This window comes from Hemibagrus wyckioides, linkage group LG11 (assembly GCF_019097595.1).
Source record: "Hemibagrus wyckioides isolate EC202008001 linkage group LG11, SWU_Hwy_1.0, whole genome shotgun sequence".
NCBI classification, from domain to species: Eukaryota; Metazoa; Chordata; class Actinopteri; order Siluriformes; family Bagridae; genus Hemibagrus; species Hemibagrus wyckioides.
The window spans coordinates 5,326,508-5,345,413 of NC_080720.1; the positions used below are offsets into that span (position 1 = coordinate 5,326,508).

At 39.7% G+C, this 18,906-nt stretch overlaps 1 protein-coding gene across 1 annotated transcript in view; it reads left to right on the forward strand.

Moving 5' to 3' along the window:
* Positions 1 to 1,462: 1,462 nt before the first annotated feature.
* Positions 1,463 to 18,906, forward strand: part of LOC131361372 (protocadherin-9) — a 232,219-nt gene continuing 214,775 nt past the window's right edge. The window contains exons 1-2 of the mRNA XM_058402431.1: positions 1,463 to 1,948; positions 2,466 to 5,614. Of these exons, the coding sequence (XP_058258414.1) occupies positions 2,588 to 5,614 (3,027 nt within the window). The 5' untranslated portion in view covers positions 1,463 to 1,948; positions 2,466 to 2,587. The remainder of the gene's footprint in view (positions 1,949 to 2,465; positions 5,615 to 18,906) is intronic.

Below are 18,906 nucleotides of genomic sequence, written 5' to 3' on the forward strand. Positions count from 1 at the left end.
AAAAAAAAACAAGTTAATGCTAGCAATTTTGCAAAATTAGATAAAGTTCATGGCCTTTAATAAGGAAAAAGGAGGCGTTTTACTTTAGAGGAGTCTTTGCTTACTCAGGGCATAGTGAAATATTTTCCTGAGGTAGAGTGAGGAGCGCTCGTCCTCAGGTTCCACACTGACACAGCCATATTTAGAGCATATAGAGTTAACTACATTGACGAACATGATGAATTTGGCACGAACTGTCGTTTTTTTGGTCGATGAATTTGAAAGTAAAATAAACATAAGCATACAGACACTGGCTGAATTAGAGAAGAAGATGGATCTGTAGGTTCATTTAAAATAATAAGGAGTAGTAAGTAAGATTTGTTTAGGTGGAAAATTAATCCATTATTTCAGTCCTCTTAATACTTACTTAAGGTATAAATTTGCCGAAATGATAACTAAACATAGTAATGAAGTATGACTAATCTAGAAGTTTCCACCCTTGTGGACTCTTACCAAGCGCTCAAGCCAGGAAATATCATTTATTTGCATATCTGAGCAATCAAATAACCGTGATTTACATATATATATATATATATATATATATATATATATATATATATATATATATATATATATAGACATAAAGATTTGTAAAGTTTCAATTCAGATAACAGTGGCACCCCACCCCCCACCCCCCCATAATAGATCTCCTGTTGGAGTTTCCACTAATAGCATCTCTAGCACCTTGCTCTGCACATTTAAGTGTGTATCTCAGCTGATTCTGCTCATCATTACACGTTTAGTGAAGATTAAGCACGCGCCTTAGAATAAACCTTGGCACGTGTTTGTACGGGCGAGCGCACGGATGCCGAGGAAGAAGCACAATGAGACGCAGAGACAAGACATTTCATCCTGTAGGGGACGCTGTTGACCGGTGAATCATCCTCACGTCTAGCAACAAGCCGAGTACACACACACAGAGACACATGCACACACACACACACACACACTACTCTGCATTTCATTTCGTTGCACTGTGTGACAAGACGGTATGTTTAATCCCGGAAGATATTAAAGCACCAGTATGTTATGTATGTTTTATTCATGCACCAGATCAACAAATTACTTTTTTTTTTAAATGTATATATATATATTTTGCACGAGTCCAAACAATTTTATTCGAAATGTTTTACGTGTTTATTTATTGCAAAAAAAAAAGCTGAGACGGGTTTAATGAATGTATAATGAATGAACGAAGCGCGAGCTCTGTAAGTTTTAGTGCTGCATCCTTGCAGCATCTATGTCTCCGTTTCATCCTTCCGTCTGTAGTGACAACGATTCTAGCCAATCATCGACCAGCTTGGCTTCTGCGTGCGTCCGTGGGCCAACGGGGTGGCACGGGGGGGTGGCTTGGATGTTAAACCACGCCTTCCGCTAGAGCATAACTCTAAGTTTAGAGGCAGAAATGCCAGTCCTGTGCAGGAGAGAGGAGCCGCGTCTGTCTCACTGCACTCTCTGAAGCGCACAGCCGCACGCGCTGCCGGGGACGGCACTGCTGGATTAGCTTTATTTCTTCTTCTTTTTTCACACCCTAACATTAAAAATAATAATAATAATAAAGACAATAAGAAATCTGGGAGCTAATGCATTTATGCATCGGTGAACTTGACTCTTCCGTGCTTGGGATAAAATATGGGATGCCTCTGCGCGTGTGTGCAAAACAGGTGCTTCTAAATATGATCTCCTGCCTCGATCTTATGATGCATGGATTTTTTTCCTAATTTTTTTCTTAATTTTTTATTTTTTCCTGGGCGAACAGTTTCCGGACCTGCTGCTTATAACTAGTACTGGAGGGCTTTAATGTCGGAGCTCATGCGAATCAAGAGGATTTTTTCACTCACTATGCACGACCTCAAGAGTCACTAACACACACACACACATACACACGCGCGCGCACGCATATACCAGGGTAAGGCAATGCTTTCTTTATTTTTTTTAAGCACGCGACTTTAATATCCATGCATGCTTGGCAACGAATTGATGTTTTGTTTTGAGGTTTTGTTTTTGTTTGTTTTGTTTATTTATTTATCTTTAATTGTGCGTGATTGGCGACAGAGGAATTTAGCCCTCGCATGTTCACGAGACGTTTAGTGCAAATTCTGCGAAAGGTCCTTGAAAGACGGAAGCCAAGATGAATTGTTTTACACAGTGTCATAGCCTGAAAACCAAATATCACAGGATGATACTATGGATGTTGCTTTAATGATGGAGATATGCATGCAATTTGCTGATCAGGAGTAATTAATTCCCAGAGAGAGTCGTTTCCTGTGCTCTCTTTGGTTGGAAAGTCTGCTTATCACTGAACTGTTAAATTATGTAGTGAGTACATACAGTGTACAGTACAAAATGAATGCAGCAAATGAGTTGATATAGCTTCCTTTAATAGAGTTGATTCATCAATCCTGTATTGTAATGTTTATTTTTAGGTTCATGCTCGACTGCTTCTTCTGGGAAAAGACACGTTTTCCCTGAACGCATGACTCTGACCACATTGCAATGAGGATAACTGTTTGAAATAAAGCAGAGGAAAGACAGTTGAACTGCTGTCATGGATTTAAAGGATTTTTACTTATTGGCAACCTTTGTTGCTTGCCTGTGGCTGGATCCAGCCATCGCCCAAGAGCTAATTTACTCAATCCGTGAGGAGCTGCAAGAGAACGTACTTATTGGAAATATACCAAAGGATTTGAACATCTCCCATATGAACGCTGCCAGCAACAATCTGGTTTACCGTCTGGTCTCGAAAGCCGGGGACAACCCATTACTGAGAGTAATGAGCAACACAGGAGAGATTTTTACCACCTCGAACCGCATTGACCGCGAAAAACTCTGTCCTGGTCCATCGTTCGAGGATACCGAGTGCTCTTTTGAAATCGAAGTGGTCATCCTGCCAAACGACTACTTCAGATTAATCAAAATCAAGATCGTCGTGAAGGACACCAATGACAATGCTCCGATGTTTCCTTCCCCTGTGATTAACATTTCTATTCCTGAAAACACTCTCATCAACAGCCGCTTTGCCATTCCCTCTGCTACCGATCCCGATACGGGACCCAACAGCGTCCACAAATATGAACTTGTGAACGGACAGAGCACTTTTGGCTTGGATATCGTCGAGACGCAGGAAGGAGAGAAATGGCCACAGCTGATCGTCCAACAGAACCTGGACCGGGAGCAAAAAGACACATATGTCATGAAAATCAAAGTGGAGGATGGCGGGAACCCACAGAAGTCCAGCACTGCTATTCTTCAGGTGACGGTAACCGATGTAAATGACAATCGTCCAGTTTTCAAAGAAAGTCAGATAGAAGTTCACATTCCTGAAAGCTCTCCAGTCGGGACTTCTGTTGTACAGCTGCAGGCTACAGATGCGGATGTTGGGTCCAACGCAGAAATCAAATATATGTTCGGTACCCAGGTATCTCCATCCACACGGAGACTCTTCGCACTAAACGCTACGACTGGACTAATAACGGTACAAAGGCCACTCGATAGGGAAGAGACTGCAATTCATAAGCTGTCAGTTTTAGCGAGTGATGGAAGCTCCAGTCCAGCAAGAGCAACCGTAACGATCAATGTGACTGATGTGAATGATAATGCTCCAAATATAGACCTGAGATACATTATCAGTCCAACTAATGGCACTGTAATGCTGTCTGAAAAAGACCCCATTAACACTAAAATAGCTCTTATCACTGTCTCTGATAAAGACACGGATGTCAACGGCAAGGTGATCTGCTTTATTGAAAAGGATGTGCCATTTCACCTCAAAGCAGTCTATGACAACCAATATTTGTTGGAGACCTCAGCTTTGTTGGATTACGAAGGGACCAAGGAGTACATCTTCAAAATTGTGGCTTCGGACTCCGGAAAGCCTAGTCTGAACCAGACCGCATTGGTCAAAGTGAAGCTAGAGGATGAGAATGACAATCCACCCATTTTTAGCCAGCCTGTTATCGAACTGTCAGTCATGGAAAATAACCAGCGTGACCTTTTCCTCACAACCATTAGCGCTACAGATGAAGACAGTGGGAGGAATGCAGAAATTGTCTACCAGCTCGGACCCAATGCCTCATTCTTCGATTTGGACCGCAAAACTGGGGTGCTGACGGCCTCCAGGGTGTTTGACAGAGAAGATCAAGATAGGTTTCTCTTCACCGTCACGGCAAGAGATAACGGCACCCGGGCGTTGCAGAGCCAGGCGGCTGTGATAGTTACCATTTTAGATGAAAATGACAACAGCCCCAAGTTCACACATAATCACTTTCAGTTCTTTGTGTCTGAGAACCTGCCTAAGTACAGTACTGTAGGGGTGATTACAGTCACAGATGCAGATGCAGGTGAAAACGCAGAGGTGTCTCTCTCGATACTCAACGATAACGAGAACTTTATCCTCGATCCCTTCTCCGGAGTTATCAAATCGAACGTCTCCTTTGACAGAGAGCAGCAAAGTTCTTATACCTTCGATGTGAGGGCTGTCGACGGTGGTCGACCTCCGTGTTCGTCGGTTGCCAAGGTGACCATCAATGTCATTGATGTCAATGACAACCCACCCATCGTCATCTACCCTCCATCAAACACTTCCTTCAAGCTGGTGCCACTTTCTGCCATTCCGGGATCGGTAGTCGCTGAGGTTTTTGCTGTGGATGGAGATACAGGAATGAACGCTGAGTTAAAATACACCATCATTAGTGGTAATGGCAGAGGACTTTTCAGGATTGATCCTGTTACAGGAAACATTACTTTAGAGGAGAAACCCACGGTTGCAGACATTGGCCTCCATCGTCTGGTGGTCAACATTAGTGACCTTGGCTATCCAAAGTCTCTGCACACGCTAGTTCTTGTTTTTCTTTATATCAATGACACGGTTGGGAATTCATCTTTTATCTACGACCTCATCAGGCGCACGATGGAGACGCCATTGGACAGGAACATCGGTGAAAGTAGCGAAACCTATCAGAATGTTGACAATCTTAAAACCATCATTGCCATCGTCACAGGTGCCATGGTGGTCATTGTGGTGATCTTTATCACCGTTCTGGTCCGCTGCCGTCATGCTTCGCAGTTTAAAGCTGCTCAAAGGAAGAAACAAGGTGCTGAGTGGATGTCACCCAATCAGGAGAACAAGCAGAACAAAAAGAAAAAGCGCAAGAAAAGGAAGTCACCAAAAAGCTCCCTGCTTAACTTTGTAAGCATCGAGGAGAACAAACCTGATGATCCAGCTCACGAACCCATCAACGGCACCATCAGCATCCCAGCTGAGCTTGAGGAGCCGGGGATCGGACGCTTTGACTGGAACACAACACCAACCACCACTTTCAAGCCCAATAGCCCTGATTTAGCCAGGCACTACAAGTCGGCCTCGCCCCAGTCGGCTTTCCACGTCAAGGCCGACACTCCCGTTTCGGTGAAAAAGCATCACGTCGTTCAGGAGCTGCCCCTCGACAACACTTTCGTCGGGGGATGTGACACTCTTTCCAAACGGTCGTCCACTAGCTCTGATCACTTCAGTGCCTCGGAGTGCAGCTCCCAAGGAGGCTTCAAGACAAAAGGAGGGACCTTACACAACAGACAGGTAAAAGAACACTTTTACTGGTCTATAAGTAGTCCATATAGCCGCCCTATTCAGTACTGAAGTGCCAGTCCTAGCCCAGTTGCTATATCTCACCTGATATGCATGCATCTTATACAAATAGGATTAAAAAACCATCCAAAAGTCTCACCAATAGGTGTATATCTACTTTGTACCAAAAAGCAACATGTAAGCGATGTGTGTTTGATTAGATTCGGAAAGTGTTATTCTGGATTATGTCAACTTTCCTCATGTGTTTGTGTTTTATGTTATTTGCTTTTTTTTTTAATTCAACTTTATATATGTCCAATTAAAGGCAATGATAATTCGTTAGTTGCTGTGAGTTGAAGGAAACTTGGATATCTGTGTTGGATGTTGAAGTGCGAACATTACAGTGCTCTCGGAATTTGTAAAAGAAACATTTTTTTCTAGCCTGTCTACTCCGATGTCATTTTACCACCTAAAACATATAGTGATACAAAATCCCCATAATGTGATCCAGTGTTATTCAGTATTCAGTACTGAGTGAAAACATTTCTCTTCAAGATGCATCAAAAGAAAAACCTGTTGCGGTAATGTCTTTTCCTTTTCCTGTTTTTTTTTTCTTCTCTTGTAACTGTTCCGCTTAGTAACTACAGCTGTGTTCCTTCACTTGCTTGAACCTGTTTTTTTTGCTAGTACTAGCACTGAATTCCTACTTATTTATTTACGTTGCACTTCACACCGGAGCAAACCGCTGCACACACCCGTCACGGGAAAGCTTCATGAATATTCACATAAACTAACCTAAGCCATTAAGGTAGAACCGTATCCGGTCCAAAGTGGATTAGCTGTTAATAAGTCTCAAATAACATATCTAATCCCGTTTCTTTGAAGCCTCATTAGGACAAGATGCTTGTTATGTAGCACAAATAATCTCATGTTATGGAAGGAGATTGACAAGAAGCATGGATGGAGGGGAGGAACGGATGGAGGGATAAAGGAGGGACAAAAGGGAGGAGGGATTTTTTTACCTTTAGGTGGCACTGTTGCTTCATAAGACATAGATTGGCTTTGGGCCAACATGCAGTGTGTGTGTGTGTGTGTGTGTGTATGTGTGGTGTCAAAGGAGATGGAAGAGAGGAGCAGAGCCCCCCACTCCCAATTCTCTCTCTCTCTCTCTCTCTCTCTCTCTCTCCCTCTCTCTCTCTCTCTCTCTTCAGGTCTCTTGGCCGTGTGTGTGTGTGTGTGTATTAGTGTATTCAACTCAGTATGCTGCTCATGGCTAACGAAGGTCTGAATGCATGGCAGATTGATAATGGCATTCACAGATGTAAGTGATAAGACTTGACTGCTCAAAAGGATGCCCACACACAAACACACACACACAAACAAATGATGCACACACTCTTTGGTCAGTGGATTGGGAATTGGCAGTAATTTCCTTGAGCGTGAAATAAGTACAAAGAGATGTCCGTGTTATTTATTAGTTAGTGTCCCAAAACCGTATCATGTGTATTAACAGAAAAATAGATAACAGATTTTATTTTTATTATACAACAAATCAATCTCACTTTGAGTGAGTTCACATGGATAGCAATATCTGTGTGTGTGTGTTTCACTCATGTGTGTAATCCATAGCATTTTAGAGCCCTAGATCGCCAACAGTGTGCTGCGAAGCTCCCGCTCCAGCAGAGCATACTCCCTAGAAGTAAGTTTTTCCTAGAAACACACACTGATTCACACTCTTTACCCACTTTAGTGTGAGATAAAGGTACATTTAAATTGTTGTGGGAACATTACCTGGTGTTTGTGTCTATTAAAACATATTTTCTTACAAAATACTTATTCATGCATTACGAAGCAATCAGTCCTGACACTTATCTCCAGCTTACTAAAAGGTGCTTTGTAAGTGTACTCACACTGACCAGGTATAACATTATGACCACCTGCCTCCCACTTTTGTTGCCAAAACATCATGGACCGTGTATTCTGACACCTTTCTATCAGAACCAGCATTAACTTCTTCAGCAATTTGAGCAACAGTAGCTCGTCTGTTGGATCGGATCACACGGGCCAGCCTTCACTCCCCATGTGAGCCTTGACCACCCATGACCGATATCACCGGTTCACCACTGTTCCTTTCTTGGACCACTTTTGATAGATACTGACCACTTCAGACCGGGAACACCCCACAAGTGCTGCAGTTTCGGAGATGTTCTGATCAAGTCGTCTAGCCATCACAATCTGTCCCTGCTCATAATGTTATGCCTGATCGGTGTACATATGTGATGAATTTCAGAAATGCTGTTCGGTCTTAATGCATTAATTAAGCTGATTGAATTATTGCTAATATAAAGTCATTTTTGTGTTTAAAATGTAAATACTTACATAGTAAAAAAGAAAATCTAGTTTATTCTAACTTTATTGGTGTGTGAATCACTCAAGGTCAACTCAGTATAACAGCATCAGGCTAGTCAAATCTAGAATGCTAAAATAGCTAGCTTGAGCTTCAATTCATCAGGTAGCTCAAACTAGCAGTAGTGACTCTCAGAACATTTAAAATAATAAATCTTCTTCACAAATGATTAGGAAAATATATCATTTTTTAATGAGAATTTATCTCTTTGTTTTGTTTTTTTGATTTTGGAACTGTAGAATGCAGCTTTGTAGCGTTCATCCTCTTACTAGCAAGCTAGTAGCTAGGTGTAGCACAGGCAAACGATAAATTAGCATCATGGTTGAGATAAATGCTAGTCAGTTCATACTGGAAGAATTGCTTTACATTATTCTTGTGAGTTTGGATCTAAAAATATACAGTATATTAGTCATTATATTTTTTTCTCTCAGTGGGAGCAAGCGAAGTGTCTGAATTCTCTTGCTGTGCCTCTGAGTTAAGACTTTTTAGATTAGCTGCCCATAATGTAGACATTATCTAGGGAATGCAAATGCTGTTTAAAAAAGTCACTTCCCTAGGCTAATTCCTTCTAATGGAATTCAGTGATGGTAGTGATGATACATTCGAAGTGTCCATGACAACCACATTATTTATGACAAAAAAATATAAAACCCTGCATGTCTATAGCGGTCTCTTTTAATCTATTTCTAGATAAAAACACATGTTTAAATGGTTACGTTGATACACGATCTTCTTTCAGATTGTTAATCCATATCTACTGAAATGTCATTCTTAGGCTGTTTGGCTAAATGACCCTTGTGTCGCTTGGTAAAGGACAACAATTCTGAATGAATGCATGTCATTTACGGCACACTGATAATAGTTATCGCTTTTCAACAGCCACTCGCCAGAGACACTCGTTTTCCGTGCCTGACCCCTCAAATCGTCTTATAATGCCCTAGACAAGGTGTACAGCGAGATTGTGTTATATTGTATGCAAGGTGTATTCTAAATGTAACAACGTGTGTCTATAGTTTAGCTTCCTGCGGTGATACCGGAGACGCTTTACATTCATCTGACTGAAAATAGCTGAAAAAATTCATGAGAATCTGGAGAAAGAAATCGAGTAGTGGTAGTTGTTACTTTTTCTTTATTCTGACTATCTGGGTGAACTCTGACCTGTGAAGCCAATAGGAAAATAAAAGATGACAGTACTTTGGTTTGTGGTTGGTGAAAATGGGTGAAGTGAGCTTATACATTCAGGTGGTTGCTTATAAAGTTTCTGCAGTTCAATATAAATTCAGTCACAGCTTTCTTGCTAGGTCATGTTTAGAAAAATCACTGGAATACAGACATCTGATTTCATTTCATATATTCTACAGATTCATAATTCATATTATAAATACATTATGAATATTCACATACACCAATCAGGCATAATATTATGACCACCTGCCTAATATTGTGTTGTTCCCCCTTTTGCTGCCAAAACAACCCTGACCTGTCATTCACTGTGTATTCTGACACCTTTCTATCAGAACCAGCATTAACTTCTTCAGCAATTTGAGCAACAGTAGCTCGTCTGTTGGATCGAATCACACGGGTCAGCCTTCACTCCCCATGTGCATCATTGAGCCTTGGTCATCCATGACCCTGTCGCCGGTTCACCACTGTTCTTTCCTTGGACCACTTTTGATAGATACTGACCACTGCAGACCGGGAACACCCCACAAGAGCTGCAGTTTTGGAGATGCTCTGATCCAGTCGTCTAGCCATCACAATTTGGCCCTTCATCAAACTCGCTCAAATCCTTACACTTGCCCATTTTTCCTGTTTCTAACATCAGCTTTGAGGACAAAATGTTCACTTGCTGCCTAATATATCCCACCCACTAACAGGTGCCATGATGAGGAGATCATCAGTGTTATTCATTTCACCTGTCAGTGGTCATAATGTTATGCCTGATTGGTGTATATAGTGAATATTAGGCCAGGTATGGTTTGACTCAACAGTTGTTTTTGTTTTTTTTTAATTCACAAGTATATAATGAATGAGTGCAACACGGTTTATTACCAATCTTTCCATATAAAGAAGAAAACCCAATAGGGTACTTCGTAATAGGCAGTTAATTATCGACAGGCCTGAAATTAAGTGTTATTGATGTGAAAACAGCACATCCTGAATCTTTTTGTTTTTCTTATACCACAGAAATTGGCCAACGTGTTGTTTTAATCGATTTAACAATGGCATGTTGTACATTTTATCCAATTATCATTACATTTAAATGTCGATGAAAGTGTGTTAAAAAGTACGCTCAGAGCCAGACATGGAAAAAGAGCATCTCTAGTGAGTAAAGTGCCATTGCTATAAACTTGTTCTCAGATGTCTTGTAGTTAAAAAACTTGTCTTATGAAGAAACTTTAAGGTGTAAAACTTTCTGTTGGAAAAATGAATGCTGTTTATTACGTCTGACCGATACAAAACACCGAAGCTGTAGACTAAATAAATATCACCTCACAGAAGTGAGATGTCAGCAATTACACACATGATTATCCGGAACGTTCCTCATTCAAGGACTTGAAGATAGTTTTGACGGCATATTCGCAGATAAATATAAATCTATAAAATTTGTCTCAGAGCTGAAAATATTGTGGGTTTCAGAAAATGAATCAACACTTTTCTGATGAATCAGAATGGAGAATTTAGCAGCGTTGTGGTATGTGTAGCTGTGTAACATTTCAAGCTCATTCATATTCAAATGTATTCAAAGCGTAATATTTAAAGGAGCTAAAAATTGGATAGTCTGAATGTTTATGTGGTGTGTGTGACCTCCATTGCTCATTTCATGGCCTTAACACACACTACATGCCTTTGCATATGACTCAGTGCTTGTTGTAGCACGTGCGCGCACACACACACACACACACACACACATACACACGGCTGTCAGAGTGGAAGATGAAGCTGCACTCATTGTGAATGACTCTGTTCACTCAGTTCAGCAGGTCAGAGGATACCCTCTTCTCTCTCAATCCCTCTTTCTCACTCCTCATTTCCTGTCTCCAGTGCTCACTCCATCACCCCATTCTTTCTTCTCCATCAGCCTACACTCTCTCCATCTTCCTCCATCTTGCTTTCTCTTTCTTCTTTGTCACATTTCTCTCTTCTCTGATGTATCATCTGTTTCTCTGCCCCTTTTTCCCTCTACTTCCTCGCACCTCCTCTTTCTTGATCTCTTCAATTTCTCCTTAATTCTTTCATGTTCTCTCTGTCTCTCATTTCACATACTCTTTCTGCTTTCTTTCATTTCCTTAAACTTTGCCCTCTTCTTTCTCTTACCAGTTCTTTCTTCCCACCAGTGTCTTTCTTCTATTTCTGTCTTTTCCCTTTTACTCTTCCCCCCCCCAACTTCTTTTTTTTAAATTTTTTAAAGTTTTCCCCAATATTTTTCCCTCAGTATTTTCTTTTGCATCAGTATATTTGTGTGTGTGTGTGTGTGTTAGTCAGTGCAGCCTGAGGCTCATCACTACTTTGTCATGTACTCCATACACACCAATTAACACTGCTGTAACTGAAAACACACACACATACACACACACACATTTCCGCACTGCAGAGCTGCTGAACACACACTATGCTGCCCCAGTTTCAGGCCGGAACAACAAAAAACTTGGCCTCGAAGAATTATGATGAATCATTTTGTGCTCGTTTCCCAGTGATAGCCTGATTTTTCTGACATTTCACACTTAGACTTCACAACAATGAAATTCACCTACAAATGCGGCTAAACACACACACACACATGCTCGTATACTGTACTTCTGTGGACAGAATGTGACTTGCAAGGACACTCTCGTATGCTGAACTTGTGAGGACCGGACATGACAGTGACTTGTGAGAACCTTTTTCATTTTCTTTTTCACACACACACACACACACACATCTGTGTACTATAATTGTAGCGACCGAAAAGGATAGAGATTTACATGGACATTTTGATTTTACACTTGTATACTGTACTTTTGAGGACTCAGCATGACAGTGACTTGTAAGGACCTTTTCATTTTCTCTTTCCGATAAACACATACACAAAGTAAAATGAAGCATCTTCTATTTCATAAAACCTCATTAATAACTAATTACATGATTACAGTTTCTCATACATTTCAGTGGTTAAGAAATTCTACTTTTTACAAATTCTTCATTGCCCACTTCATTAGTCTTCACACAGTCTTCAGTCCTGATGTTTTTTTCTGCCTACTAGCTATTTAGTCTCCTCAGTGTCTCCATTTCCCATGATGTCTTTAGCTCCTATTTAATAGAAGCAATAGTGTTGATCTTCAGACCCCACAAATTCTTTATTATTAAATTTCCCCCCCAAAAAGAAAAAGTTTAGTGCTTGTCTCTACAGAGCCTATGATGTGTTCAACCCACTCATTGTCTTTAGTTCTCCATAATCTTTAGTTCCCCAGACATCACTCTCTCTAGTCAGAAATGTCACTGTTAATATTATCTTTGGTCCTCAGAAGATCATTTCTGGCCACAATGTCCTCAGAGTGTCCTCCTGGCTAAATAGTACTGTTTACAAAACCTGCTTTGGGGAACATATAGGAACAAATAGGCTGACTAAAAACAGCATGTGATTACATAAAACTTCAGCTCTTTAACTTCCATCCAAGTGTGATTCACACTTATCAAATAGCACAGTATTGTACAGTGCAGCGTTATGTGCCTAATAAGCCGACGGGTCGAGCTCTCCTCAAAACCCACACACATACTCATGGCAATTTTTAATGGATGCCCAGAACGGCGACACATTAAGTAGGCACTCAGGAAGTGTATGAAACATTTAGGTTATTGATTAAACTGAACACGCGTAGAGCCGTGGGCTCCTCAACAGACTCGATTAATAAAGCGAAGACAGGAAATTGAATTTGGAAGCGACTCCTCATCGCTGACTGCAAACAGACATTACGCACTCGCTTATAAAGCCGCTCCGAGGGCTTAGGTTTCATTTCAGAGGTTATTTTTACAACGCTCTTCAAGACTGCTGTGTCTTTTTTTTCCTTCTTCTTCGTCTTCGCTCTGAGTGTGTAAGTGTTCGCTTTAGAGCACGATTTATCACCTCAGGCTTTTCATTTCATGAGTGCCTTTCACCTCAGGACTTACTGTACTTATAACACGCTTCCCAATCGCACTGTAAAGGGCTAATCAGATCTGCAGTTAGAATGCGCTGAACTGGAGAAAGCTCTTTATGCCCTTTACGAGTTTAGACTGACCATGTCATGATCTCATTACGTAGATGTGAAGAGTGCGAGGAGATTCATCGACACAGAGGCTTTTACTGAGCAGATAATTCCGTGCATTGTTCTTCTTGTAGTGGTCAGTACTTTAGGTTGGATACAAGGCCCATGTATATCCAGTTAACTTTTGTCGTCTATTTGCGAAAATATCAACAGGGTGGATTTGAAATATTGTCAAAAATGTGTTGGTTTGGATTTTTTTTATGTCTCCTCAGTGATAAATGTATCCCTCTACGTAGTGTTGGACTACTGATCAGAAGGTTGTGAGTTCGAATCCCAGGACCACCAAGCTGCCACTGCTGGGCACTTGAGCAAGTCCCTTATCCCTCTGGTGTTAAAAAAAAAAAAAAAAAAAATTAAATAGCTCTGGATAAGGGCGTCTGCCAAATGCAGTAAATGTAAATGATAAATCTCTCAAATCTGGACAGTAATAAAATGACCACAAGAGGATGAGGTGGAGGTTTCGAGTGGGTCAAAGCACCAGCATCAATTGACAAATACAATAAAACAATAATGGAAAAGTATATGAGAATCACATAAACATCAGTTTTTTGCCTTGCGACGCAGTAAGGGTTTAATAACTGGGGAAGAGGTGTTGAAACTGTTTTACAAGACTAAAAACAGAAAGCAGCAGCAGTTAAACATCTGTTTTTTTTTTCCTAAATCAAGGCAACTAGGGAAAATAAAAAAAGTCATACACTATATCTGTAATCACGGTCACTGAGTTCAGAGCAAAAAAGATTCGGCTTACCGTGAGAAGGCCAATCACGGCTTATTGTGATGGTAATAAAGTCACGGATGAGGAGGAGCTTCTATAAAATAGGAAATTACCCCAGAACAGCAAATGTAAATATCTATTTTCACACAATATTATGATCTGGAGTTAGAAGCGTGACTGAGGCACAGATACTAAGCATTTGTCTTACTCTGAAGTTGTTGTTGATATGCATGCAGCGTTAATGAAACACATCCATAGTCAGAAATCAGGCAAAGGTCAAATCAAGACTTAAAACAAGAAACTAGGGACATATTAATTAAGGTCTTATTAGTATAATTAGAACACATTGCCTATAGCTTTCTGTATTAAATTGCTGTTCTGTATTCTGTGGAAAAGAGATAAATAATAATAAACCATCAGACTAAGAGTGTATAAATATCCAAATAAATGTATTCTGTTCCTAGATACCAAATGGGTTGTTTATATCTTAATGCTATACGTGGTCTTTTGTTGAATATCTGTCATATAGCTGCAGTGTTACCATAGCAACAAGAACCGAGAGTTGTATTTGCACATAACAATTAGCTAAAATTAGTTCAGTTATTTTTGTGCTAATGTTGGTTGATGTTTTACTCAGCAAAACATACTGAAAACTTTCTTCTTTACTGGAAAGAAAGGGAGTGAGCACAAGGAAATAAATGTGTAATGTTAGAAATGCACTGAAAAGAGTCAACCCACGATACTAACGTTGCCTTCGACATGCGTTCAAAAGCTAGGTGATTTTTCGGGCGTTTTTTTTTTTGTTGACAGACTGGTGATGTGGGTGGTCTGTTCTATTTTTAGCCCAAGCTTGGTGGTGCAACTTCCTGTGAGGAGTCTTGACATGGAATGCTTGGCTTGGGTCAGTTCTTTGTAAGCACCTGTACAGTGTACATACGCTTCATACTGGGAATATTGGCCATATTTTTGGGTGGCAGGAACGGATTATTTTATGGGAAAATTTGTTTCGCAATACAAATTTTCGCCTTAAGAACGAATTAAATTCGTATGCATTTCGTCCCCAACAGTGTCTTTAGACTGATGGTATTCTTAGTCTGTGACCTAGTGAACCAGTATCAGCGTATTTACTGATTGAGGCTTCGAAGGACTTCTGTAAGTTGCTCTGGATAAGAACATCTGCCAAATGCCATAAATGTGAGTGTAAATCTGACATTAGTATTCATTTTGCGTTTTTTATGGACATTTCTGTTGGAATGGTGTTCTTGATATTTGGCAAACTATTGTACAGAACATTGCACATGCATTACTCAATAGTTATACGAAATCAAAAGAATGTTTAAACTTAATGAACCTTTATCAAAATGCTATTTTTGGTCTAGGTTCAGTCGAGGCGGATATTAGAGTTATCTGTTCTCTCCATTCTAATGAGGTCATTGACGTAGTGTATAGTATTCTTCAGTGTAGGGAATAGGAAGCAGGGTGGCATTTGGAACACAGCACAGAAAAACTAAGGCGCTGGCAATACTCATGCAAATGTTCTTACACACACACTTTCATTTTCCTCTTGTTTAATAAATGATTGTTCATGTTCATTAGCAAAACTGAACCGAGCTCGTAATGCTGCGTGTTCGGAAAAAAATAATAAATATATTTTTAGGATTGTTTTATAATGAGCCTGCTCTCTCCGACGAAAGAAACAGAAACGAAAACGAGTTGTAAGTCACATGATTTTGTGTGTTCAGCTCATTGAAGCGCCTTATGTAAAGTGGAAAACAAAACTGCACCATATGTGCAGGAGATAAAGGCTACTGTCAGGGGCAATGAGGAAACGGCTCCATGGGAATTCAACAGCTACGAGTGTGTGTGTGTGTGTGTGTGTGTGTGTATGTGCATGCTTAGAGAGATCAGATTTTCTCCAAATATAGTTATATATATATACACACAAAAACAGTTGACAGAGAAATAAACTGGAGTCTGTAAAAATAACCTCCCTGAAATGAAACCTAAGCCCTTGAAGCGGCTTTATAAACGAGTGTGTAATTTCTGTTTGCACTCAGCAATGAGCATCACTTCCAAATTCAATTTGTTCCCTTTGCTTCATTACTCGAGTGTATTGAGGAAGCTACTGCTGACACAATTTTAGGCATTTATTTGTAAAAAGTAGTCTACAAGTCTTTTTTACAAGAAAAAATGTATTAAAACAATGTATTAAAAGTTCACTGGCAGTAAAAAGTTTTTGAACGTTCAATATTTTAGAATTTACGACCTCATTAAAATGTGCTAAAATTGAAAAATCGAACCGAGGTCCAGAAACATTTCTTATTAAATGTATAGAGAAATGTTATAGATTATTAACTTTATTTTACTGGAACAATCAATCGGCTATAGTCTAATCAAAAAATGACACAGATGACAAGATATTTAACCCTCTTAATTAGTCACCTTTGTTTGTCAACGCTAACGCTAAGAGTCTTTTATCTATAGGCTTAGCGACTTTACCCTCCGATTGCGGCTGCCTTTAATAAAGCGCTCATTAGGATCTGAGAGCGCGCGGTTTAATAAATCCCATGTTAAACGTATCGCTTGTAGCTTTCTCTATTTTAATTGCAGTTCTGTATTCTGAGAAAAAAATGTAATAAAACAAACTTTTGACTAAGAATGTCTATATCTGAGATTCCAAATGATAAGTCGATATTTTCATGCAAAACTTTTTGTAGCTTGCATAGAATATCTGCAGTTATGCTAGCTGCAGTGTTACTACAGCAACAAGAATGAGTGTGGGAGTTCTGTCAGTGAGTGTTAGCATGTAGCTAACACGTTGTTGTGCTAATATTAGTTAATGTTGACATCCTGTAAAACATACTGCACTTGTTTCAAGTAAACAAATGGTCATTGAATCTGAAATCCAAGGGGAAAAAAACATTGTTTTGGTTTTGACTCGGCTGAAAATTTACTTCTGAGTGGAAAAATGTGTTAACAAAATGTCTCACTGATACTTTACAGCTAATTATAATGGATCTGAAAATAAATAAATAAAAACATTGTTTCGTATACTGTTAGGTTTTTATTATAAATATTAACAAGTAAATTTGTATAGAAATTACCCAATTAAACATGACTATAAAGAATATAGCAACAGAACAGAAGCTACGATTCCATGCTAGCTGAAATATACAGAATATAGCAACAGAACAGAAGCTATGATTCCATGCTAGCTGAAATATACAGAATATAGCAACAGAACAGAAGCTACAATTGCATGCTACCTGAAATATACACAATATATACAGAACAGAATCTAAGATTCCATGCTAGCTGAAACATGGGGTTCAGCAGCTTGGACTGGATTTTGTACACTCATGGACCATGTTGAGCTTTGAGACACACTGACTAACACACACTATTTTTCAGAACCCCATCCACCACAAATGTACAACATGGTAACAGCTCAAATGTTTTAAAAAATTACTGAAAAACAACCACTTTTTCTCTAGTTTTTAGCCCAAAATTTCAGTTTTTCATTTTGTTCTGGAATTTTCTTTTCAGTTCCTCGCAGGTAAAAGTATCCAGATATTGTATTACAGTATAATCTTACTCTGTATAAACCCTCAGCATTACAGTAATACATAATGTTCTTGTTCGTGTGTGTGTGTGTAACTTCATTTCCCTCATAAATGTTCTAACCTGATAAAAAACCTTTTAGCTAATCCCCTCAGGTTTATATTGCATTTACTTTTTTTTTTTAAACGTGTAATGATTTTTTTTGCTAAAATCTGAATAAGCGGTTACGTTTCATGTAGCTTTAGGGATATTTTATTACATTATTACAGGAGAAGATGTAACAATTCACTGCAATGCAATAACACACACACACACTGCGTTTGCACTAGAGAACATTTTCCTTTAACATTTTTGCCATTTCAGAAGAAATAAAAAGAACAAAAACATGCTTTTTATTCTTCATAGTGATTAAAATTAGTTTTACCTTTAGGGAGATTTCATTAGAGTATCATCGGTGTTGGTGTGTAAAACCTCACGAGTACAGTAGAGTGTGTGTGTGTGTGTGTGTGCAACTGAGTGTGATCATCTCCCATTTGATTTTCCGCTCTAATGAATTTGCCAGCTTAATGCATGCAGTGATGCAGTGTGTGTGTGTGTGTGTGTGTTTGATGCGGTGTAAGTGTACACTCGTGCCTTAGGGAGTCGTTCTTTTCTTTCCAGGTTCATTTGGCACATTAATAAGAGATTAGTACGGACAGACTGTGCGGGATCACGGCCCCGGGTTTGAGCAGATTAATGGGGTGTGACATTATTGCACCTGGGGGGAAAAGTGTGTTACTGGGCACGAGAGAGAGAAGAGTGACTCAGAGAAAGATATCGAGAGAGACTCGGGAAAACTGGTGTCAGAGCTGGAGGATCACTTCATCACTTCTGTCGAACATCCTGCCTGTCCGTTTTACCTGGAGACAGAAGTATGAAGTAGGACTAGACATGCATGGATAACACATTCGATTTAAACTTGGGTTGTATTGTCAGGGATTTAGGAGCAGGGACTTGCCAAAGTAGGCGGAATTTTGGGCCTTTTTCTACAGAAGCAGCTCTGACAATCATTCCAGCTGAAATGTTCATAACAATGTGCTTGTTGTTATGTGGTGTCATTTCTACAGTGTCCACTGATTCAAAGAAACTTACATGGACTTAAACAGATTTAAAAAGAAATTTATGGAATCTATGGAAATCTGTAGAATGTGTGGAAGGAGTCTCCAGTGCCAATGCTTTAGTTAAAGCTGTAACTGAAGTTTTCCAGTACATGTGAGAAAAAAGGTAGGATGACACGCATGTAGATAGTGATAAAGTTTATTTTGAGGAGCAAAAAATAATCTAATTCTAAGGCAAG